The 26,035-nt window shown below is 45.4% G+C and overlaps 1 protein-coding gene across 2 annotated transcripts in view; it reads right to left on the bottom strand.

Annotated features, from left to right (window-relative positions):
• Positions 1 to 9,742: 9,742 nt before the first annotated feature.
• LOC311135582 (protein phosphatase 1B-like) overlaps positions 9,743 to 26,035 on the bottom strand; it is a 30,187-nt gene continuing 13,894 nt past the window's right edge. Inside the window, exons 2-8 of one of the 2 annotated variants that reach the window (XM_084169593.1) lie at positions 21,403 to 21,894; positions 19,617 to 19,790; positions 19,319 to 19,492; positions 14,436 to 14,553; positions 14,114 to 14,225; positions 13,832 to 13,889; positions 9,743 to 11,799 (exon numbers count right to left, since the gene is read on the bottom strand). In XM_084169593.1, coding sequence (XP_084025719.1) covers positions 11,776 to 11,799; positions 13,832 to 13,889; positions 14,114 to 14,225; positions 14,436 to 14,553; positions 19,319 to 19,492; positions 19,617 to 19,790; positions 21,403 to 21,885 — 1,143 coding nt within the window. In that variant the 5' untranslated portion in view covers positions 21,886 to 21,894 and the 3' untranslated portion in view covers positions 9,743 to 11,775. Of the gene's footprint in view, positions 11,800 to 13,831; positions 13,890 to 14,113; positions 14,226 to 14,435; positions 14,554 to 19,318; positions 19,493 to 19,616; positions 19,791 to 21,402; positions 21,898 to 26,035 lie in introns of both variants that reach the window. The other variant, XM_084169594.1, reaches the window with a different exon arrangement.

Here is a 26,035-nt window from a genome sequence, read left to right as displayed (position 1 = left end):
ACAAGCCCCAACTTCACTGCCTTGCCTTGGGAAACAGTGTAGACAATTGATAGTGCTGTATAAGTCCTCAGTAATAACATTGAAATGAGACAATTTAAATCAGTATCAAGGTCTAATGGGCCTACCTGACATTGTTAAATGGTAAGATTGTTAAATGACCAACCTTTTATATTTCATATTGAGAGTGGACCTCATCTTATTTTCCTCTGACACACTGGTTGAATCAACGTTGTTTCCACGTCATTTCAATGAAATTACGATGAACCGACTTTGAATTGACGTCTGTGCCCAGTGGGTAGATACTTACACCTCATTTGAGTGTCAATACAGTACAAGGCATTTTGTTGATGTGAATGAGAAAAAGGGTTTTTAACTAACCAAGGCTGGAATTAATTGTTACATTCTTAGAATGTGTGTGCAGAGTGGACATAGTTACCCTGGAGTCTGGAATGTATTAATGATCAATTATAATCTCATAGACCGACACAAACTGTAAGTCGCTCTGGATAAGAGTGTCTGGTAAATTACTAAAATGTCAATGTAAGTTTGAGATGTTTAGCCTTGGCTAGATTAGTGTTTTGTGCATCTCTTAGAAACGGGGTATTCCTATACAATAAGGTTTTGTCAGATTGTTGATGAGCATGAATAGCCATCTGTTCACTATTTGATGATGTACTGGCATTTCAATAGCAAAACAGCTCAACCGTCCATGTCCTGGTTTGTAAAAGCTTGTCCTGTTATGTGACATGCATGCCCCCATTTTGAAACACCATTGTCACAGGATTAATTGTGTAAAGTCTCCCATTGGACCTTTGGCAGTAACATCTATCAGAAGAGAAAGCTGTCAAGGTCTGGGCTCTTCTTCCAGCCAAAGATACTCGGTGGTTGCACCTGGCTCCTACTAAGTATGTGAAGACACAGATGCCCAGAAAACTAGCACCTTATATAAAATGGATAAATGTGTGTGTGTGTCGTAAGCGTATGTTCCATGGCTCAGGAAACCTGGCCTACAGCATATGGCTGATCCTAACTGGATCTGTGTTTAATGCAGATTGAATGTGTTTGTCTATCAGACTAATGTTAGATATGATAATCTGACTATAATAGAATGGCTTAACACTCAAATTATGAATATGATAAAGCAGAACAGTGGTTAGAATAATGGTTTATATTAACGGCAGAACACTTAGAGGAACATACACTCCGTCTGTGGTCTAGGTGAGATTTTCCGCCACAATGCCCCCGTACCCGATGTTTGACATTACCGGTATTAACGGGACAAACTGCTTAGCGGTGATATAGTGGACAGAGGTCACACCCTGGACCTGAGGTTTATTTAATCATAATGATAATGGTCTGTGTGCATGTATGTTCATGTGTCCAGTGTGTGTGTGTGTGTGTCCAGTGTGTGTGTGTCCAGTGTGTGTGTGTGTGTCCACTACCTTGGGATGCAGACATCATACAGTGAGATTTGATTTCAGAGGGCTAGATGAAGCTATACCATTCCTCTCAGATCTACAGTAGTGCCTATGAGGTCTGGGGGTTGATTTGGGATGGGGCGAGATTGTTGTGCCCTGTCCAAAAACAACCGTACACCAGATTGGTGATTGACAGCTATGACACATTCATACATCTGGAAGCATGTAGAACAACAAAAACAACCAGGGGAAAAGCCATACACACACAGGCCCATGCATATGTGTCAGTGTTGACCAGGTGGTCACTGCATGGCTCAAAGGGTTAATGCCAATTACTCCCACAGGCAGATGGACCTGGCTGAGCCTTGTCACAGTGTGTGTGTGTGTGTGTGTGTGTGTGTAGCGCTTCTCCATTCTCTAGGAATGTGTTGGTGGTTTATTCACTCAGGATGATTCATCTGAACCAGGATATGTCAAGGCTGTGTCCACTCATTCAATTCTCTAACTCTCTCTCTCATAAACACACACACACACACACACACACACACACACACACACACACACACACACACACACACACACACACACACACACACACACACACACACACACACACTACCTGAAATATCTTCGCTACTGTCAGATCCACCTTGGAGTGTAGTCTAAAGCTGACTGTGTGTGTGTGTGTGTGTGTGTGTCTCCTTGACACACAAAGGTATGCCGGTTTCAATGTTCTGTCCTCATAGCTGTATATCAGGCTGGTTCTCTATTCAATACACATCTATTGTCCCCAATCTCCCCATAGAGACATATGAACAGGACGGTACAGAAACATACATCACATTTAAACAGGAGGCCAAATATGAGGAGAAGAGTGGAGAGGGGAGGAGAGGACTAGAGGAGTAGAGAGGGGAGGAGAGGAGTAGAGAGGGGAGGAGAGGAGTAGAGAGGGGAGGAGAGGAGTAGAGAGGGGAGGAGAGGAGTAGAGAGGGGAGGAGAGGAGTAGAGGGGGGAGGAGAGGAGTAGAGAGGGGAGGAGAGGAGTAGAGAGGGGAGGGGAGGAGTGGAGTAGACAGGGGAGGAGAGGAGTAGAGGGGAGGAGTAGAGAGGGGGAGGGGAGGAGTAGAGAGGGGGAGGAGAAGAGTAGAGAGGAGAGGGGGAGGAGAGGAGTAGAGAGGGGAGGAGAGGAGTAGAGAGGGGAGGAGAGGACTAGAGGAGTAGAGAGGGGAGGAGAGGAGTAGAGAGGGGAGGAGTGGAGTAGAGAGGGGAGGAGAGGAGTAGAGAGGGGGAGGAGAGGAGTAGAGAGGGGAGGAGTAGAGAGGGGGAGGAGAGGAGTAGAGAGGGGGAGGAGAGGACTAGAGGAGTAGAGAGGGGGAGGAGAGGAGTAGAGAGGGGAGGAGAGGAGTAGAGAGGGGGAGGAGAGGAGTAGAGAGGGGGAGGAGAGGAGTAGAGAGGGGAGGAGTGGAGTAGAGAGGGGAGGAGTAGAGAGGGGGAGGAGAGGAGTAGAGAGGGGAGGAGTAGAGAGGGGAGGAGAGGAGTAGAGAGGGGGAGGAGAGGACTAGAGGAGTAGAGAGGGGGAGGAGAGGAGTAGAGAGGGGAGGAGAGGAGTAGAGAGGGGGAGGAGAGGAGTAGAGAGGGGGAGGAGAGTAGAGAGGGGGAGGAGAGGAGTAGAGAGGGGAGGAGAGGAGTAGAGAGGGGGAGGAGAGGACTAGAGGAGTAGCGAGGGGAGGAGTAGTGAGGGGGAGGGGAGGAGTTGAGTAGCGAAGGGGAGGATAGGGGGCGGAGAGGAGTAGAGAGGGGGAGGATAGGAGTAGAGAGGGGGAGGAGAGAAGTAGCCAGGGGGAGGAGAGGAGTAGAGAGGGGAAGGATAGGAGTAGCCAGGGGGAGGAGAGGAGTAGAGAGGGGGAGGATAGGAGTAGAGAGGGGGAGGATAGGAGTAGAGAGGGGGAAGATAGGAGTAGAGAGGGGGAGGAGTTGCCTGATGACTCATACTGATTTTAATGAAAAAAAAAAAAAAAAATTTAAGTGAGAAGTAAGCATTGATCTGAAGACGAAAAATAAAGATAATTCACATGAGCACCAAAATGCGTACTTCACCCATGCTCTACCAAGGTTTTCCAGCACACAGCTTTGACCTACTACAGTAGCTTTGTTGGTCTATTGTACTTCCAACAATGTGTAGGCAGGTTGCTTAGGATTCAAACCTTTTCAAAACAGCCCAATTCATACTCTTTGAGGAGGTTCTCCCACAATAACGTGATTTGTACTGCATTCAAGGTCAGGTATTGCATTCTTCCACCCCACACTAAGGCATTACCCCATTCCACTACCCTTTCAAGCTTTTTTTTAATACACTACATGGTCAAAAGTATGTGGACACCAGCTCGTCGAACATCTCATTCCAAAATCATGGGCATTAATATGGAGTTGGTCCCCCCTTTGCTGCTATAACAGCCTCCACTATTGTGGGAAGGCTTTCCACTAGATGTTGGAACATTGCTGCGGGGACTTGCTTCCATTCAGCCACAAGATCATTAGTGAGGTCGGGCACTGATGTTGGGCGATTAGGCCTGGCTCGCAGTAGGCGTTCCAATTCATCCCAAAGGTGTTCGATGGGGTTGAGGTCAGGGCTCTGTGCAGGCCAGTCAAGTTCTGCCACACCGATCTCGACAACCCATTTCTGTATGGACCTCGCTTTGTGCATGGGGGCATTGTCATGCTGAAACAGGAAAGGGCCTTCCCCAAACTGTTGCCACAAAGTTGGAAGCACAGAATCGTCTAGAATGTCATTGTATGCTGTAGCGTTAACATTTCCATTCACTGGAGCTAAGGGGCCTAGTCCGAATCATGAAAAACAGCCAAAGACCATGATTCCTCCTCCACCAAGCTTTACAGTTGGCACTATGCATTCGGGCAGGTAGCGTTCTCTTGGCATCTTCCAAACCCAGATTAGTCCGTCAGACTGCCAGATGGTGAAGCGTGATTCTTCATTCCAGAGAACGCAGCGAGCTTTACACCACTCCAGCCGATGCTTGGCATTGCGCATGGTGATCTTAGGCTTGTGTGTGGCTGCTCGGCCATGGAAACCAATTTCATGAAGCTCCCGATGAACAGTAACTGTGCTGACTTTGCTTCCAGAGGGAGTTTGGAAGTCGGTAATGAGTGTTGCAACCGAGGACAGACGATTTTTACATGCTTCGAGCTTCAGCCATCGGCGGCCCCGTTCTGTGAGCTTGTGTGGCCTACCACTTCACGGCTGAGCCGTTGTTGCTCATAGACGTTTCCACTTCACAATAACAGCACTTACAGTTGACCGGGGCAGCTCTAGCTAGCAGGGCAGTAATTTGTTGAACTGACTTGTTGGAAAGGTGGCATCCTATGACGGTGCCACTTTGAAAGTCACTGAGCTCTTCAGTAAGACCATTCTACTGCCAATGTTTGTCTATGGAGATTGCATGACTGTGTGCTTGATTTTATACATCTATCAGCAATGTGTGTGGCTGAAATAGCCAAATCCACTAATTTGAAGGGGTGTCCACATACAGTTGAAGTCGTAAGTTTACATACACGTTTTTCAACCACTCCACACATTTCTTGTTAATAAACTATAGTTTTGGCAAGTTGGTTAGGACATCTACTTTGTGCATGACACAAGTAATTTTTCCAACAATTGTTTACAGACAGATTATTTCACTGTATCACAAGTGGGTCAGAAGTTCACATACACTTAGTTGACTGTGCCTTTAAACTACTTGGAAAATTCCAGAATATTATGTCATGGCTTTAGAAGCTTCTGATAGGCTAATTGACATAATTTGAGTCAATTGGAGGTGTACCTGTGGATGTATTTCAAGGCCTACCTTCAAACTCAGTGCCTCTTTGCTTGACATCATGGGAAAATCAAAATAAATCAGCCAAGACCTCAGATAAAACATTGTAGACCTCCACAAGTCTGGTTCATCCTTGGGAGCAATTTCCAAACACCTGAAGGTACCACGTTCATCTGTACAAACAATAGTATGCAAATATAAACACCATGGGACCACACAGCCGTCATACCGCTTAGGAAGGAGACACATTCTGTCTCCTAGAGATGAACATACTTTGGTGCGAAAAGTGCAAATCGATCCCAGAACAACAGCAAAGGACCTTGTGAAGATGCTAGAGGAAACGGGTACAAAAGTATCTATATCCACAGTAAAACGAGTCCTATATCGACATAACCTGAAAGGCCGCTCAGCAAGGAAGAAGCCACTGCTCCAAAACCGCCATAAAAAAGCCAGACTACGGTTTCAAACTGCACATGGGGACAAATATCTTACTTTTTGGAGAAATGACCCCTGGTCTGATGAAACAAAAATAGAACTGTTTGGCCATAATGACCATCGTTATGTTTGGAGGCAAAAGGGGGGGGCCTTAAAATCAGAAGAATACCATCCCAACCGTGAAGCACAGGGGTGGCAGCATCATGCTATGGGGGTGCTTTGCTGCAGGAGGGACTGGTGCACTTCACAAAATAGATGGCATCATGAGGAAGGAAAATGATGTGGATATATTGAAGCAACATCTCAAGACATCAGTCAGGAAGTGTGGTCGCAAATGGGTCTTCCAAATGGACAATGACCCCAAGCATACTTCCAAAGTTGTGGCAAAATGGCTTAAGGACAACAAAGTCAAGGTATTGGAGTGGCCATCACAAAGCCCTGACCTCAATCCTATAGAACATTTTTGGGCAGAACTGAAAAAGCGTGTGCGAGCAAGGAGGCCTACAAACCTGACTCAGTTACACCAGTTCTGTCAGGAGGAATTGGCCAAAATTCACCCAACTTATTGTGGGAAGCTTGTGGAACGCTACCCGAAACGTTTGACCTAAGTTAAACAATTTAAAGGCAATGCTACCAAATACTAATTGAGTGTATGTACATTTCTGACCCACTGGGAATGTGATGAAATAAATAAAAGCTGAAATAAATAATTCTCTCTACTATTATTCTGACATTTTACATTCTTAAAATAAAGTGGTGATCCTAACTGACCTAAGACAGGGAATATTTACTAGGATTAAATGTCAGGAATTGTGAAAAACTTAGTTTAAATGTATTTGGCTAAGGTGTATGTAAACTTCCGACTTCAACTGTACGTTTGTATATATACAGTACCAGTCAAAAGTTTGGACACACCTACTCATTCAAGGGTTTTTCTTTATTTTTACTATTTTCTACATTGTAGAATCATAGTGAAGACATCAAAACTATGAAATAACACACATGGAAACATGTAGTAACCTAAAAAGTGTTAAACAAATCAAAATATATTTTATATTTGAGATTCTTCAAATAGCCACCCTTTGCCTTGATGACAGCTTGACACTATTTAAATGGACTGTCTGATGATGATGATAGCACACGTTGGTTCCAAAATGGTTTTGTTCATTTACTCAGTACTTAACGTTTATTTCTCTTGCTTGTTTTCTTAAAGTTTTTTTTTCTTAAACAGTTGTGTTGAAAACAAATTACAAGTTAGCAACTTGACAGGTCGTGCAAGCAATTAACATTCTGATGTTTTACCTGGATGCTTCTTCTGCAACCCGCACCCCTGCTACTTTTTACTTGTGGATGGCGACTTCAGGTTTTCGGGAACACATTGAAAAGTAACTTGACAATGTGTGGATCAGTCAGCGCAGATTTGGATTATAATGACAATAAGAAAATGTCATTGACAGAGGAGGGAGCGTACTGAATTAATGCATAAGGGCTAGAATTCGCTCTGGATCTTCTAACAGCGACACATCTGTTCTGGTGTGTGCATGTATTATAAATTCTGTGGTGTAAAGTACTTAAGTAAAAATACTTTCAAGCACTACTTAAGTAGTTTTTTTTGTATCTGTACTTTACTATTTTTGACAACTTTTACTTCACTACATTCATAAAGAAAAGAATGCACTTTTTACTCCATACATTTTCCCTGACACCCAAAAGTACTCGTTACATTTTGAATGCTTAGCAGGACAGGAAAATGGTCCAATTCACGCACCTATCAAGAGAACATCCCTGGTCATCTACTGCCTCTGATCTGGCGGACTCACTAAACACAAATGCTTTGTTTGTCAATTATGTCAGAGTGTTGGAGTGTGCCCCTGGCTATCCATAAATTTAAAAAACAAGAAAATGGTGCCATCTGCTTTGCTTACTATAAGGAATTTGAAATGATTCATACTTTTACTTTGACTTTTGATACTTAAGTACATTTTATCAATTACATTTACCTTTGATACTTAAGTATATATATACACAAAACCAAATACTTTTAGACTGTTACTCAAGTAGTGTTTTACTGGGTGACTTTCACTTTTACTTGAGTCATTTTCTATTAACATATCTTTACTTTTACTCAAGTATGACAACTGGGTACCTTTTCCACCACTGTATAAATTAGCAGCGTTACAGTTTTTCCAAAATTCCCAAAGTTTGGTGTGTCTAACTTGCTATAATAGCAGCCAAGGACGTTCGCTATCTTATTTGTTTGTGCTCTGATTACACAAGTGTCCAGGTCCACAGTTTACACAGATGACTTGATGTTAACATTGTCAGAAATGCTACAAAAAGGTAGCACATCGTTGGTTTATATTGGGCAGAAATGTGCATGTGAGGGCGGTAAATCGTGAATTTAATAAAAACTGTTGCACCTACAAACGTATTCAGTCCAAATGGATCTAAGTGCTAAAATGACTAAAATGTAAGTGTATTGATCACCTTTATGGATGCTGTGGCCTTGTTTTAATCTGACGTCTAGAATCTGAGCAAAACTATTTCTGACGACCCTAATGGTAACGAACAAACACCCATCACACCCCCAAAGCATAAGCACTCACCTATAAACAAAAAACTATCAGATTATAATAAGATCATATTTCTCCCAAACAAGCCCTCTTCTCTGCTCCAAGCTCTCTCTCTGTGTGCGTGTTAGGGTAGGATGAGCTGGGCAGATGTTGACTCTGTAATTAAATCATTATCCAGTAATATGTTGACATCACATTAACAAGGTTGTTTTTAATGACTCTCTGTGTGTATGTGTAGACAAACACACACAGCTGACATGACAAACACACTAGAAGCCAAAAACAGAAACAGCTGGAGGAACACACACACACACACACACAGCTGTTTGTTTTCAGTATTCTCAAATAGGGAAGAGAAAATAAGAGAAACTGAGGGAAGAAAGAGAGGATAGGAGGAAAGGAAAGGGAGGATAGGAGGAAAGGAAAGAGAGGATAGGAGGAAAGGAAAGAGAGGGTAGGAGGAAAGGATAGGGAGGATAGGAGGAAAGGAAAGGGAGGATAGGAGGAAAGGAAAGGGAGGATAGTTGAAAATGGAGGAGAGACAGGAAGAGGAGGAAGGGACAGAGGGCACAGGAGAAAGGTAGCCTCGGAGGGAGGGGCAGTAGGGGAGGGGCATGGTGTGTCTGTGTGCGTATAATAATCTGCTCTAATCCGGAGCGTGTTAACCCATCTGAGCAGTCAGAGCAGATTATCCCCCTAACAATGGCCTGACCTCATCTGCTAAATGACTCCACTAGAAATCATATGCTGTCCCACACTTATACAATCTATATGCAGGACCCTCCACAAAACAAAGAATTGTGGGACAACGTCCACCCATACCTTAGGTACCTTTTCTGCCCTAGGAGAGATGGAGTGTGTTTCCATGAGAAATAGATCAATAAAGAGGAGGATGTATAAACTATACCATGAATAGCTGAAGAACCTCTGGCCCCGGGGATAGAGTAACCCATCACAAAATTAAAGACCCCCCCCCCCCTCACACCCACAAAACACACAAACGGCCCATAATCCCCTAATCCAGCTCAGATTGAGAACACCTTAAAGATGTGATTTCAATTTGAGATTATGGTGAAATGATGATTGAGAGACAGAGGGGGATTAGACGATGGTATGGGGGGGGGGGGGGGGGGTTCTGCAGTTTGATTCTCCCTAAAGTGTACACTCCATTCACTGTTCCTCCATGAGGGGGAGTGAGTGTCCACTTCCAGAAAAACAAGTGAAAATTGGAATGCACATAAATACGCTAAGGTATACACAGACACACACAACCCAGAGACAGTGACCACTGGTCCTTGGCAGGTATTTTATTTAATATATAGACGCTTTCTGTAATCAAATGTGAGTGCAGTTTGATTCTCCCTAAAGTGTACACTCCATTCACTGTTCCTCCATGAGGGGGAGTGAGTGTCCACTTCCAGAAAAACAAGTGAAAATTGGAATGCACATAAATACGCTAAGGTATACACAGACACACACAACCCAGAGACAGTGACCACTGGTCCTTGGCAGGTATTTTATTTAATATATAGACGCTTTCTGTAATCAAATGTGAGTGCAATCAAACAGCAAAAACAAACATTACCGATGTAGTCTGAACCAGGAACACAGGGTTAACACTGGGACTCTACCTGGGTTAAAGGTACATTCCACAATTTGACTTCATCATACAGCGGGGCAGCACTCTGCTTTAAAGAAAACAGCAACAGAATATTAATAGCGTCAGTTTTGGCAGATATTAATTGTGTTTGTGATTTCTGTAACCAGGAAGTTGCCCTGTAGTGTATGATGACGTCACATTGCGGGGTGCACCTTTAAACTAGAAGCCTGGGGGCCAATCGAGTCTACCAGGGGGTATGTTGTCACAAAGCAGGATCAAATGTTTAGGTAACGTTCCTAAATAATCTCAAACTCCATATTACCTAGTTTAAAGAGACAGATTTGAATTCAACTTTTAGCTTTCGTAATACTATGTAAAATAGACAGGTACGCGGGACTGTTGATCAAAGTGATCACGTTAACTATTATTGATCCTGCTTTGATCAGGGGGCAGGGCAGAGTGGCAGGGTGGGGAGTAGGTGAGATGGTGGGGTCTAGGAGAGGTCTGTTTTAGACACAGCAGGTCCAAGTGACACCCTAACCCCCGATCCCTCCCTCCCGCAGTTCAGCCAGTGACATCACACAGGATGACATCTTCACACAGAACCCACTGCCTCAGAATCCACCATTGTGAGGTCATCCCCACCTGAGAGAAGAGAGTTATAGTCCTCTGCTGAATCCCAAACCAGTCCCTTGCCTCTACCAACTCACTCTGAGATCCCTCCATTGTCACACTTGCTGACAAAACCGAGGCTGATTTTCAGCACGACGAAGGGTTCAATGAACCCCATCAACTATGGGACACACTCATGACTTGAATGACGCAATTCATGTTTATAAATTAAATAAGAGCATGAAATTCTAATTGAGAAATTTCCCATCATTTCACAAGATATAAATCGTAGTAAGAGTTGAACATTTAATTTGGGAGGTATTTCATTATTAGATTTCATTACGTGTCACGCCTCGAAATCAGACAAACAAATGTATGTGCCATATAATTAGACACGCATTTTCACAATTTATGAAATTAGGCAAACTCCAAACATGTCGTGGTGGGTGTTGGCATACTACTTTGCTGTGAAGTATCAAAGTGTGACGGAGGGTCGAATTAGCCCCTAATCCCTCAATATTTTCACTCCCTCAGCTTCGGGAAACTTGTGCATATGGCGGAGGACGAGGGGGAAGGGACTGGTTTGGGACTCAGCGCTCCTCTTCTCCTTCCTTTATCTGACAACAAACAGAGGAAAGAAAGATCAGAAAACTCCATCCATCAGCAGGAGCCAATCAGAGGCGGTCAGGTGGGATCAGTTTTGACCAATACCTGTCCAGTAGCTGTGGAGTTGAGCAGAGGGGGTCGTGAGGGATAGAGGGGTCGTATAACTGTCAACATGTAGCACGTGGACCCTCCTCTGTGTGTGTGTGTGTGTGTGTGTGTGTGGTACATGCATGTGCAGGGTGTGTTGTGTAAGGTTGAAGGGTGTGTGTGTGGTGTGTGTTCGGGCGGTTGGGGTTGCCGGGCAGCACAGAGTCCAAGACAAGAGCCAGATTGAACCAGTCTGGGTCCTGGTCCCCACCTCAAAGCTTTCTCTCACACACATACACAAATACACCTCAGGTCCTCATGTCCGTATGTAGTCAGGTGATCAATGTCAACAACATCAACAAAAAAAATAAAACACCAGAAAACCTGGAAGGTAAAAATCATCTTCTACCATCCTGATGTTTCAGCAGTCCTTAAAACAACCGCAACACCTCCAAAAACACACTCCTCCCAGGTAAAAGCAGAGCGTGTGTGTGTGGGTGTGTGTGTTCGTCCTCACGCACACGCACGTCGTCCACTGGGCGTGTGGAGGAGGCAACTCCCCCTCTGGGTGGCTAGACCAATCACAGGAGGAGACCGGGGTCGCTGTTACCACGACTACCAATGGTCCTCCAGATCACACTGAGAGAAAGAAAGAGAGAGAGAGAGAGAAAGTGTTTATGAGGCATAGGAAATACAATACAAATCTGATGTTATTTACGTACTGGTGTTGAGAAGTGTGTGTGTATGTGGATCAGGAGTTGAGAATGTGAGGGGTCGATATGTGGGTCAATCTGTGGGATGAGTCGAGCTTGGACTCACCTGACGGTGGCCTACAAGTCTCATACTAGACCATATCCCATTTAATATAACATTTGTACTGAGTATGTTATAAATGGCAGGATGCCATGTAGTAGGAATTCACTGTACACTCTTCAGCACGTGAAGAGCCATTTCCGACCCACAATGGAATATTTACAGGAAAAAATGTTTATATACCAGAACAGAAAGACAGTCAGACACCAACCAAATCTGACACACAAGAGACAAACCAAATCAGATACAGATCTTAGCATTATTTTTTAAATCAAATCACTTATTTATTATTTTACTTGTTCACAAATCACTGTATGGAACAGATTCAGCCCCCCACCACACACACAGACAGACCTACACATTACTATACTTGTGTGGACTTTGGGGACCAACAATTGATTCCCATTCAAAATCTTATTTTCCCTAATACTAAAGCTAACCACTAACCCTAACCCCTAAGCCTACAAAAGTCTTTTTACAAGTGAGGACCGGCAAAATGTCCTCACTTCTCTGAATTTTAGGTGGTTTACTATTCTTGTGAGAACTTCTGGTACTCACAAGTATAGTAAAACGTGTACACACACACAAACCATCATATTGTGCCTTGTTGCCCTCATACACTAAGTACCACATTCATCAGAGAGAAATGCAGCTCAGTCTTTAGAAACACAACAATGATAGCGGACACACACACTTTTTGCAAAGTTAGTATTTTAAACTTTTATATTTTGAACTTTGCATTCTTTTAGAACATTCTACCAAACACACACACTGGCATGCACAGACTCTCTCAAACGGACGACCAGACAAACAGGCAAGACAGACAGATGGTTTTTGGGAACTTGTGCTTTTATAACGCCAGTCCAGTAGATGAGCGGCCTTCTCTCGCTCAGTCAGATAGAGGTCCAGACATGATAGGCCCATAGACTTAGACGACTCATCTTTGGGGTGGAATCAGTCACAACACATCAGAGATCAGGGGTCAATCTGGAGGGGTGGGAGGAGGGATCTGGTTGGTCGAGGTCTGCAGCTAGAGGATCTAGTTGGACAAACTCGGAGCTGCCGGAGAATCTGGTTAGCCGATGTCTACCGCCGGAGGATCTAAAATCGGCCAATGTCTACCACCGGAGGATCTGATTGGCCGATGTCTGCCGGAGCTGCTGGAGGGGCCGTGCCTTTGCTTTCCTCTGCGTCCGGGAGGGTCTTGCATCTCGACAACGGTGGGTGAAGGCGGGGGAGAGAGGGGGGAGGGTGGTGGGGAGTCAGGGAGGTAATCTGCGGTAAAGCAGGAGGATTCCTCCTGTGTGGGCTGTATTTTCCCCAGGCAGACGTTAGACGGCCAGAGCTTCCTCCAGCACTGAGTGATACTGACCCCGGTGGTACAGGCGGAACATACGCAGCGCCTCCAAGAGGTTGGCGGTGTTACTGCTGCCTCCTCCCTCTCACCCTCAAACTCCACCTCCCCAGCACAGGCCTGGCCCGGGCAACACCATGCCACACACACACGCACGCACGCTAGCGTCAGACACACACACACACTCTCCACTACGAGTCCCAACTCCCAAAACAGAGTAAAGACAGACTAGACTACGCCATATTGCTAGTTCATGTTTTTAAGATGTCCCGGGCTTTGGTGTGATTTTCTAAAAGGTTGGGACATAGCAGGAACATCAGGGAGCAGTATTAATGTCATGTGAAACAAAGTCTCGACTCTCAATCAAATACTCAATTTTGATCACGTTTGGTATTTGACGGTCCTCGAAGCCCATTCACACCCCAGCCCAGAGGGTGGTGCTGTTGTGACTGGAGTGGGTCATTGTGGAGGTGGGAGGTCACGGGTCAAAGAAGAGTTACTCACCCCTTCCTCTTCTCTGTGTGGGTTCAGCCTGCTGTACACCGCCTCGATCACACTGCGCCTGAACACACACACACACACACACACACACACACAGATTAGACATTCTCGTTTGTGTGCATGTGTGAAGATTGATTGATACAACTTCTCAATCAATCACGACAGTCTTTTTCATCCTCTCATAAAGTAAGAAGGGTGAGACGTGTGATTTGAAAAGAAAATGGACAATAAAGTATTTTTCTTCTTCAGTGTGAGTGTGTGTGCGCGCGGGAGTGTAGTATTTACTTGCTGGCCAGGCCTCCTCCAGGCGGTAGGTTGGGGATGTTCTCAGAGGCGATGTTCCTCAGAATACACACCAGGTCAGGAACTCCCTCTTCCCCACAGCCACCCAGCAAGTCTATGGACAGACACAGGGTTAGAGTGGAAACAGAATGATGGACGGCCGGTTGCCTCTGAACAGATTCTACATGTTGAATCGGCGCCAACAGCCATCGCTCGCTAAAACACACAGCTAGCGATGGGGCGGCCACTCGCTGCTTTTAGCTCTTCGTCGGTGCAGTGTGTCCAAGCTCTCAGAAAGGACGTGGGTGTATCTGTGTGTTCTCACCCTCTACACGTGTCTCCAGGTATTTGTCCAGTTCCTCCTCTTTCTTCAGAGCTTGTTCAGACACCTTGGGAGCTCCCGGTAAAGTCACCAACACCACACTCATGTTATCTCTACTGCCCTGGACACACACACACACACAGAGAGACAGAGGGTTAGTGTCATATCAAATCTTATTTGTCACGTGCTGAATACAACCGGTGTAGACCTTACCGTGAAATGCTTACTTACAAGCCCTTAACCAACAATGCAGTTAAGAAAATATTTACTAAATAAACTAAAGTAAAAAGAAAGTAACACAAAATAACAATAACGAGGCTGTATACAGGGGGTACCGGTACCGAGTCAAAGTGCGGGGATACAGGTTAGTCAAGGTAATTTAGGTAATATGTACATGTAGGTAGGGGTAAAGTGACTATGCATAGATAATAAACAGAGTAGCAGCAGGTGTCAATGCAAATAGTCCGGGCAGCCATTTGATTAACTGTTCAGCAGTCTTATGGCTTGGGGTAGAAGCTGTTAAGGAGCCTTTTGGACCTAGACTTGGCGCTCCGGTACCGCTTGCCGTGCGGTAGCAGAGAGAACAATCTATGACTACGGTGGCTGGAGAATATTTAAGGCCTTCCTCTGACACCGCCTGGTATAGAAGTCCTGGATGGCAGGAAGCTTGGCCCCAGTGATGTACTGGGCCGTACGCACTACCCTCTGTAGCGCCTTGCGGTCGGATGCCGAGCAGTTGCCATACCAGGCGGTGATGCAACCAGTCTCTATGGTGCAGCTGTATAACTTTTTGAGGAACTGAGGACCCATGCCAAATCTTTTCAGTCTCCTGAGGGGGAATAGGATTTGTCTTTCCCTCTTCACGACTGTCTTGGTGTGTTTGGACCATGTTAGTTTGTTGGTGATGTGGACACCAAGGAACTTGAAGCTTTCAACCCGCTCCACTACAGCCTCATGGATGTGAATGGGGGAGTGTTCGGCTCTCCTTTTCTTGTAGTCCACAATCAGCTCCTTTGTCTTGCTCACATTGAGGGAGAGGTTGTTATCCTGGCACCACACTGCCAGGTCTCTGACCTCCTCCCTATAGGCTGTCTCATTGTTGTTAGTGATCGGCATACCACCGTTGTGTCGTCGGCAAACTTAATGATGGTGTTGGAGTCGTGCTTGGCCACGCAGTGGTGGGTGAACAGGGAGTACAGGAGGGGACTGAGCACGCACCCCTGAGGGGCCCCCGTGTTGAGGATCAGTGTGGCAGATGTGTTGTTACCTACCCTTACCACCTGGGGGCGGCCTGTCAGGAAGTCCAGGATCCAGTTGCAGAGGGAGGTGTTTAGTCCCAGGGTCCTTAGCTTAGTGATGAGCTTTGAAGGCACTGTGGTGTTGAACGTTGAGCTGCAGTCAATGAACAGCATTCTCACGTATGTGTTCCTTTTGTCCAGGTGGGAAAGGGCAGTGTGGAGTGCAATAGAGATTGCATCATCTGTGGATCTGTAGGGACGGAATAGCAAATTGGAGTGGGTCTAGGGTCTCTGGGAAGATGGTGTTGTTGTGAGCCATGACCAGCCTTTCAAAGCACTTAATGGCTACAGAAGTGAGTGCTACGGGTCGGTAGTCATTTTAGGCAGGTTACCTTGACTTTCTTGGGGACAGGGACTATGGTGGTCTACTTGAACCATGTAGGTATTACAGACTCGGTCAGGGACAGGTTGAAAAAGTCAGTGAAGACACTTGCCAGTTGGTCAGCGCATGTGCTGAGTACACATCCTGGTAATCCGTCTGGTCCTGTGGTCTTGTGAATGTTCACCTATTTAAAAAGGTCTTACTCACGTCGGCTACGGAAAGCGTGATCACACAGTCGTACGGAACAGCTGGTGCTCTCATACATTCTTCAGTGTTGCTTGCCTCGAAGCACGCACAGAAGTCATTTAACTCATCTGGCAGGCTCATGTCACTGGGCAGCTAGCAGCTGGGCTTCCGTAATAGTTTGCAAGCCCTGCCACATCCGAGGAGCGTCAGAGCCAGTGTAGTAGGATTCAATCTTAGTCCTGTATTGACTCTTTGCCTGTTTGATGGTTCGTCTGAGGGCATAGCGGGATTTCTTATAAGCGTCCGGGTTAGAGTCCCGCTCCTTGAAAGCGGCAGCTCTACCCTTTAGCTCCGTGCGGATGTTGCCTGTAATCCATGGCTTCGGGTATGTACAGTGGGGGAAAAAAGTATTTAGTCAGCCACCAATTGTGCAAGTTCTCCCACTTAAAAAGATGAGAGGCCTGTAATTTTCATCATAGGTACACGTCAACTATGACAGACAAAATGAGAAAGAAAATTCCAGAAAATCACATTGTAGGATTTTTTATGAATTTATTTGCAAATTATGGTGGAAAATAAGTATTTGGTCAATAACAAAAGTTTCTCAATACTTTGTTATATACCCTTTGTTGGCAATGACACAGGTCAAAAGTTTTCTGTAAGTCTTCACAAGGTTTTCACACACTATTGCTGGTATTTTGGCCCATTCCTCCATGCAGATCTCCTCTAGAGCAGTGATGTTTTGGGGCTGTCGCTGGGCAACACGGACTTTCAACTCCCTCCAAAGATTTTCTATGGGGTTGAGATCTGGAGACTGGCTAGGCCACTCCAGGACCTTGAAATGCTTCTTACGAAGCCACTCCTTCGTTGCCCGGGCGGTGTGTTTGGGATCATTGTCATGCTGAAAGACCCAGCCACGTTTCATCTTCAATGCCCTTGCTGATGGAAGGAGGTTTTCACTCAAAATCTCACGATACATGGCCCCATTCATTCTTTCCTTTACACGGATCAGTCGTCCTGGTCCCTTTGCAGAAAAACAGCCCCAAAGCATGATGTTTCCACCCCCATGCTTCACAGTAGGTATGGTGTTCTTTGGATGCAACTCAGCATTCTTTGTCCTCCAAACACAACGAGTTGAGTTTTTACCAAAAAGTTATATTTTGGTTTCATCTGACCATATGACATTCTCCCAATCCTCTTCTGGATCATCCAAATGCACTCTAGCAAATTTCAGACGGGCCTGGACATGTACTGGCTTAAGCAGGGGGACACGTCTGGCACTGCAGGATTTGAGTCCCTGGCGGCGTAGTGTGTTACTGATGGTAGGCTTTGTTACTTTGGTCCCAGCTCTCTGCAGGTCATTCACTAGGTCCCCCCGTGTGGTTCTGGGATTTTTGCTCACCGTTCTTGTGATCATTTTGACCCCACGGGGTGAGATCTTGCGTGGAGCCCCAGATCGAGGGAGATTATCAGTGGTCTTGTATGTCTTCCATTTCCTAATAATTGCTCCCACAGTTGATTTCTTCAAACCAAGCTGCTTACCTATTGCAGATTCAGTCTTCCCAGCCTGGTGCAGGTCTACAATTTTGTTTCTGGTGTCCTTTGACAGCTCTTTGGTCTTGGCCATAGTGGAGTTAAGAGTGTGACTGTTTGAGGTTGTGGACAGGTGTCTTTTATACTGATAACAAGTTCAAACAGGTGCCATTAATACAGGTAACGAGTGGAGGACAGAGGAGCCTCTTAAAGAAGAAGTTACAGGTCTGTGAGAGCCAGAAATCTTGCTTGTTTGTAGGTGACCAAATACTTATTTTCCACCATAATTTGCTAATAAATTCATAAAAAATCCTACAATGTGATTTTCTGGAGAGAAAAAAATCTCAATTTGTCTGTCATAGTTGACGTGTACCTATGATGAAAATTACAGGCCTCTCATCTTTTTAAGTGGGAGAACTTGCACAATTGGTGGCTGACTAAATACTTTTTTCCCCACTGTACGTACGGTCACTGTAGGGACGACGTCATCGATGAACCCCGGAACATATTCCAGTCTGTGCTAGCAAAACAGTCCTGTAGCTTAGTATCTGCGTCATCTGACCACTTCTTTATTGACCGAGTCACTGACGCTTCCTGCTTTAGATTTTGCTTGTAAACAGGAATATAATCAGGAGGATATAATTATGGTCAGATTTGCCAAATGGAGGGCGAGGGAGAGCTTTGTACGCGTCTCTGTGTGTGGAGTAAAGGTGGTCTACAGCTTTTTTTCCCTCTGGTTGCACATGTTATATGCTGGTAGAAATTAGGTAAAATGGATTTAAGTTTTACTGCATTAAAGTCCCCGGCCACTAGGAGCGCCGCGTCTGGATGAACATTTTCTTGTTTGCTTATGGCTTTATACAGCTCGTTGAGTGCGGTCTTAGTGCCAGCATTGGTTTGTGGTGGTAAATAGACAGCTACGAAAAATATAGATGAAAACTCTCTTGGTAAATAGTGTGGTCTACAGCTTATCATGAGGTACTCTACCTCAGGCGAGCAAAACCTAGAGATGTCTTTAATATTAGATTTACACCAGTTGTTATTGACAAATGGATACAGACCACTCGTGGGCTCTCGTCTTACCGGAGGTAGCTGTTCTGTCTTGCCGATGCACGGAAAACCCAGCCAACTGTATATTATCCATGTCGTCGTTCAGCCACATTACAGTTTTTAATGTCCAGTTGGTAGGATAGTCTCGAACGGAGCTCATCCAGTTTATTCTCCAATGATTGCACGTTGGCCAATAGGACAGATGGTAGAGGCGGGTTACCCACTCGCCGACGAATTCTCACAAGGTACCCGGATCTGCATCCCCTGTCTCGGTGTCATCTCTTCATGTGAATGATGGGGATTTGGGCCTGGTCCGGTAGCAGCAGTAAATCCTTTGCGTCTGTCTCATTAAAGAAAAAAACTATTTGTCCAGCTCGAGGTGAGTAATCGCAGTTCTGATATCCAGAAGCTCTTTTCGGTCATAAGAGACAGTGGCAGAAACATTATGTGTGAATGTGTGTGTGTGTGTGTGTGTGTGTGAGAGTGAGTGTGTGTACCTTGTGCAGGCAGGTGTCCACCACGGCGTTGCAGACTCTCTCCAGGTCGTCAAACACCTGTAGCCGGGACCTGACGAACTCGCACAGCTCCTCGTTAGACATCACATCCCAGATCCCATCGCACGCCAGCACCACAAACTCATCCCCCTCTGCAGCACGCTCCAACACACACACCTGGGGGAGGAACACACACTTTCAGCTGGAGAGATCACACACCTCAACAAGGAGAAAGAACTAGAAGCTGTTCCAATCAACATGCCACAGTAACAAAAGGCATTTTAAACACACACACACACACCTCTGGCTCTGGGCTGACCAGCTGTTCTGTGGGACCCTTCCCATCCACACACTTGTAGTCATAGTCCCCCAGGGCTCTGGACACGGCCAGGGAACCATTCACCCTCTGGATCATCACTGATCCCCCTGCGTTCTGGATACGCTCCTTCTCTCTGGGGTTACACGGCTTGTGGTCCTAAAGGAGGTAAAAATAATTGTACCTGTGTATATCTAGTGTATAGTATTGTACCTGTGTATATGTAGTGTATAGTATTGTACCTGTGTATATCTACAGTGCATTTGGAAAATATTCAGACCACTTGACTTTTTCCACTTTTTGTTACGTTACAGCCTTATTCTTCAATGGATTTTTTTAAAATCCTCAGCAATCTACACACAATACCCCATAGTGACAAAGCAAAAACAGGTTTTTGCAAATTTTTGCAAATGTATTAAAAATAAACAATTGAAATACCTTATTTACATAAGTATTCAGACCCCTTGCTATGAGACTCGAAATTGAGCTCAGGTGCATCCTGTTTCCATTGATCACCTTGAGATGTTTCTACAACTTGATTGGAGTCCACCTGTGGTAAACTCAATTCATTGGACATGATTTGGAAAGGCACACATCTGTCTTATAAGGTCCCACAGTTGACAGTGCATGTCAGAGCAAAAACCAAGGCATGAGGTCGAAGGAATTGTCCGTAGAGCTCCGAGAGAGGATTGTGTCAAGGCACAGATCTGGGGAAGGGTACCAAAATATTGTTTTTCAGCGGCAGGGACTGGAAGACTAGTCAGGATCTAGGCAAAGATGAACAGAGCAAAGTACAGAGAGATCCTTGATGAAAACCTGCTCCAGAGCACTCAGGACCTCATACTGGGGCGAATGTTCACCTTCCTACAGGACAACGACCCTAAGCACACAGCCAAGACAACGCAGGAGTGGCTTCGGGACAAGTCTCTGAATGTCTTTGAGTGGCCCAGCCAAAGCCCGGACTTAAACCCGATCGAACATCTCTGGAGAGACCTGAAAATAGCTGTGCAGCAACGCTTCCCATCCAACCTGACAGAGCTTGAGAGGATCTGCTGAGAAGAATGGGAGAAACTCCCCAAATACAGGTGTGCCAAGCTTATAGCATCACACCCAAGAAGACTCTAGGCTGTAGCTCAGCTGGTAGAGCACGGCGCTTGTAACGCCAAGGTAGTGGGTTCGATCCCCGGGACCACCCATACACAAAAAAATGTATGCACGCATGACTAAGTCGCTTTGGATAAAAGCGTCTGCTAAATGGCATATTATTATTATTATTATAATTCCTGCCAAAGGTGCTTCAACAAAGTACTGAGTAAAGGGTCTGAATACTTACGTAAATGTAATCTGTTTTTTATTTGTAATAAATTAGCAACAATTTCTAAAAACCTGTTTTTGCTTTGTCATTATGGGGTATTGTGTGTAGATTGAGGGAAAAAACATTTTAATCAATTTTAGAAAAGGCTGTCACCTAACAAAATGTTAAAAAGGTCAAGGGGTCTGATTACTTTCTGAAGGCACTGTAGTGCAGGGTTCTCCAACCCTGTTCCTAGAGAGCTACCCTCCTGTAGGTTTTCACTCCAACCCCAGTTGTAACTAACCTGATTCAGCTTATAAACCAGCTAATTATTAAAACCAGGTGCGCTAGATTAAGAGTTGGAGTGAACCTACAGGACGGTACCTCTCCAGGAACAGGGTTGGAGTGAAAACATACAGGACGGTAGCTCTCCAGGAACAGGGTTGGAGAGTCCTGGACTAATGTATAGTATTGTACCTGTGTAGAGAATCCGACTCGTCCTTCTCGACTCAGCACGGCCCGGGAGTCGCCACAGTTTATGAAGTAGAGGTGGGAGGGGCTTAGCAGCACGCCCACCGCCGTGGAGCCACTGCGATCCAGCCCCTGCCGGAGGTCCGAGAAGCTGCGCATGTACTCGTCGATCTTAAGGAAGCCGGCGCGGATCCCATCCTTCACGCCCTCCACTGAGCCCATCCCCGGGGTGAACTCCGCCCCCCCTAATAGGATGTGCTCCAGCAGGTTGGCAGAGCAGTAGTTGGCGACGCGGGAGCCGGCGTGCCCGTCGTAGACGGCGAAGAAGGACCAGTCGGTGAGGCCATGGGGAAGACCCACCATGGCAGTGTGGGCATCCTCCATCTCCACCCGCCAGCCCTGCATGCTACTCAGGCCATAGTGCAGCCCGTTGCCCTGGCCATGGGCTGTGTGCTTCTCTGTCTTAGGCTTGTCCAGGAACGCCCCCATACCTACACACTGCTGACAGAGAGAGGGGAGGGCAGAGAGGAGGGGGGGGGGAGAGGGGGGGATAGAGGGACACAGGAGAGAGAACATAAGTTAAACGCCATTATCAAGGTCTGGGAACTTTGGGTGCAGTTACCCTTTAATGCAAGTGTGCACCAGCCAGAGACCGTTGTTTGATTAGCGGTGTTTCTGTAGCACATGAGATGGGGTTTGCAAAACAAATGGCCACTGGATTGATGCAAATAATCATGATATCCTTCTGCCAGGTAGGCATAGGCCACTTTGTAGCTGGTTAACATTTAATTGAGAAGGTTTTTGGGAAAGCCTTTCCATCTACCAGAAGACTGTTTCATTAGCATCATCGCTAACGGCTACACACACAGACAGGGGCATTCCTGTGCCGTTTCAGAAAGTTACATGAAAATATGAATCACTGATGCATTCTTATGATTAACTTGGGCTAATTAATGCATTTAGTTGATATCCTACTAATAAGTTCAATTTTAAAAAATTATATTGTTGAATTGCTTTTTAATGTCTGGATTCCATGATTGTCTGCATTGTTCTGTGGTACAATCAATTATACAATCATAAAGTCAATTTGACTTTGTTTTTACTAATCTAACTACATTACATAATGGTAATCATTTGAATGGTAAATCTCTATTGATAAACTGGGTAAATCAACATGTAGCCTAGGCCTATTCACAATATGAATGAATGCATGAATGCATAGTCAATAGGCTGATTTCATGGGACTACCGATGAAAAACAATAATTTTCCCTGTCATTTGGGACTTTTTTTTATTGTACTTAACAACATTTGCATAGAAGAAGCAATCTCTTCTTTTATACACAGTGAGAGAGAGAAGAGACGCGAAGGAGACTTAAGGCGTCCGCATGCTTCCCAGCCGAAACAGTTCGGTGGAGTTCGTGCATATATTATGATGATATTTTGTGACGTTTGAGGGATTTTTCGGCTGTTCCGGCACACAAAAAAAACGTTCTGGATGATAGCCGAAGTTCTGAGCCCAAGTCTACGCCCCCTTGTGGGTGATGGGTCAACAGTAGGGATTCTTCAATAAAGTCTTGTCATTCAACCAGACGACTCGTTTTCATGCACGTTCTTTTCATTGAAAATTACTGCACCAAAGATGTTAGTTAGATGTAAAATTGCGCGACTACGATCTCCTCGGCAAAAACGTAAAAACTCATGAAATCTGTCATTAATTATCTTAGATTATTTCTGACTATTTTGAGGAAGTTTATACTGGCTACAGTGTCTCAAAATGGACAAACATTACTATTGCTGCTTTTTTTCTAGTTTTTCAAGCGAAGGTATTTTAAGGGAGTATGCGAGCACACTCGTTCGGTTAGCCGAAGCATGCCAACGCCTTTACCTTGCTTCAAAGTAGCCAAGCCAAAATCAGTTTCCATAAACGTGGAGGCAATTATTTTATAAAGGCTTCCATGTGCCATTTAAACAAGTAGCCTATTTCTATCATGTTCTATTGGTTTTCAAATCAGCATTTCCATTGTCCAGTAGCCAAAGGCACAATCCTAGTCATAAGTAACTCATGATCGTTGTTCTATTTCTAAACTGATATTTTCATCTCTATCTCATGAAACGCTGAAATTTGCAGTGCGCATTTGAAAACGGTGTTTTCTCGCTAATTTCATTATGGAACCAACATTCACGCATAGCCTACTACCGTGTGCGCAACTATAATTGGAATAAATAATAGTTCATCAACATTTTAAACTAAACGTTCTGATCTGTTGCGTCAGCCTCAATGCTTTAAAGTTATTTTGATGTACTGGTGTATGAATTTGGGATCTATTGTCCCACAACTGTCCCAGAGTCTGTTTGGAATAGGCCATTTTATTATTGCACAGAATGACAAACTGAGCAATATAATAGGTGAATAATTCTACTATGGGGGATAGCAGATTGACATAGGCTGGTGACTTTGCAGTTCCTTACTCATCTTGTTGGCTGAGGAAAGGTAAATGTGGACAGTTATTCTAACATCTTCAAAGTGCACATCGGAATTCGGTAAGAAGGACGCACGCCGTTGCATCCTCGAGTTGCATGTTCTGTTAAAATGAATTACCCTAATCTAAATGAGATTTGTCATTCTGAGCACCGTGGGTGGACGCCCTAATCAGGGTACGCACCCAATGCATATGGGTCCGGTAAATTTGCCGTTCAAATATCCAGCGCCACATTTTCCTAACGAAAACCCTGGATTGCAGTGGTCCTTCAGGACAGGCTAAAGCTAGCAAGAGTAAGTGGAGGAAGCACCGCACGCTCGCGCTACAAGGGGGCATTGGATGCTCTGATACAGACTTGATCCTCTCTCAATCAGTAGATGACACGAGACATGACAGAAGTACCTAAAGTAACACAAATTCTAGTACCGAACCGTTTTTCACGTTCTAGTATCAAAAAGTACCAAAGTTGCATTATACATTTTAGTCACTGGCACCCTAGCGACCAATAAAAAAAAAATGCCGTCGCACTGCCACGACAAAAACTCGCAAATCAAAGTGTTTTGGTCGCAGTCTCGAACCCTGAGGTAGCAAATGTGAAAAAGCAGTGTAATTCCCATGCTGCAGTATTACATGCTTGTTTTGGAGCTTCTCGTCAGTCATCCATTTAAATTGTTGTGTTGCTTCAAGTGCACTTGAAGCTTTTCAAATTTCTACAACTTCCTGCATCTATCCAACAGTCTGAGGTTGTGTGTGTGTGTGTGTGTGTGTGTACAGAGGGAGAATGAATGAAGACTCATCAGCCAAGCACCGAGGTCAAGACATAAGACTCTTTAGTACAAAACCTAACCCTAAGACCATTTAGATCTCTCACACAAGCACATGCAGATCATTACTAAAACTAGAAATAGAGTCATGTTAATGGGAAAGCTGTCATCAGCCATGCCCACTGCTCAATAAACACACTACCAATAGACCAGACTACAGCCCAGTGCAGCCCCTAATGGGTTGGTGTAAAATATAGTACCCACTGTCTACAGACTAATGATGATGGTGAGTGAACGAGTACCTACAAACTCTGGACTGAGACGCAGTGTAATGACAGAGGCTGGGCTTAAACCAACAACCTTGGCTGTGGCTAGAGAGAACTGCGCTAGAAGTAACCACGACACTAATATGTTTAACCACTGGCCAGCAAACACACACACACACACACACTGCACGGCAGGCATGTGCCCAAAAAAGGCTTGCAGGCACGAGGAGTGACTACCCAGCTAGCCTCAGAGTGTGTGTGTGTGTGTGTGTGTGTGTGTGTGTGTGTGTGTGTGTGTGTGTGTGTGTGTGTGTGTGAGTGTGTGTGTGTGTGTGTGTGTGGAGCACATACGCCATGATGCTCTGTAGAAACACACACACAGTCTATTAATAGTGTGTCCTGGTTTGGGTTTCAGGCTCAGCGTTGGGAAGACACCCCATCCATCCCTCTACTAGCCCCTCCATCCATCCATCAATCCATCTAGTAGCCCCTCTATCCATCCATCTACTAGCCCCTCCATCCATCCATCCATCTACTCCCCCTAGCAATCCATCTACTCCCCCTAGCAATCCTTCTACTAGCCCCCTCCCTCTACCCCCTCCATTCCTCCCTCTACTAGCCCCCTAGCCCTCCACCTATCATTCCCTCTACTAGGGACCCCTCCATCATTCCCTCTACTAGGGCCCCCTCTACTCATCCCTCTACTAGGGCCCCCTCTATACATCCCTCTACTAGCCCCCCCCCTCTATCCCTCCCTCTACCCCCTCCATTCCTCCCTCTACTAGCCCCCTATACCCTCCATTCCTCCCTCTACTAGCCCCCTAGCCCTCCCCCTATCATTCCCTCTACTAGCCCCCCCCCTCTATCCCTCCCTCTACTAGCCCCCCCATCCCTCCCTCTACTAGCTCTCTATACATCCCTCTACTAGCCCCTCCATCCATCCATCTACTAGCCCCCCCTCTATCCCTTCCTCTACTAGCCCCCCTCTATACATCCCTCTATCCCTCCCTCTACTAGCCCCCCCCCTCTACTAGCCCTCTATACATCCCTCTACTAGCCCCCCCCTCTACTAACCCCCTATACATCCCTCTACTAGCCCCTCCCTCTACCCCTCCCTCTACTAGCCCC

This window comes from Coregonus lavaretus (assembly GCF_964263955.1).
Source record: "Coregonus lavaretus genome assembly, chromosome: 1".
NCBI classification, from domain to species: Eukaryota; Metazoa; Chordata; class Actinopteri; order Salmoniformes; family Salmonidae; genus Coregonus; species Coregonus lavaretus.
The sequence above is the reverse complement of the archived record's forward strand: the minus strand, read 5'-3'. Positions and strand labels throughout refer to the sequence as shown.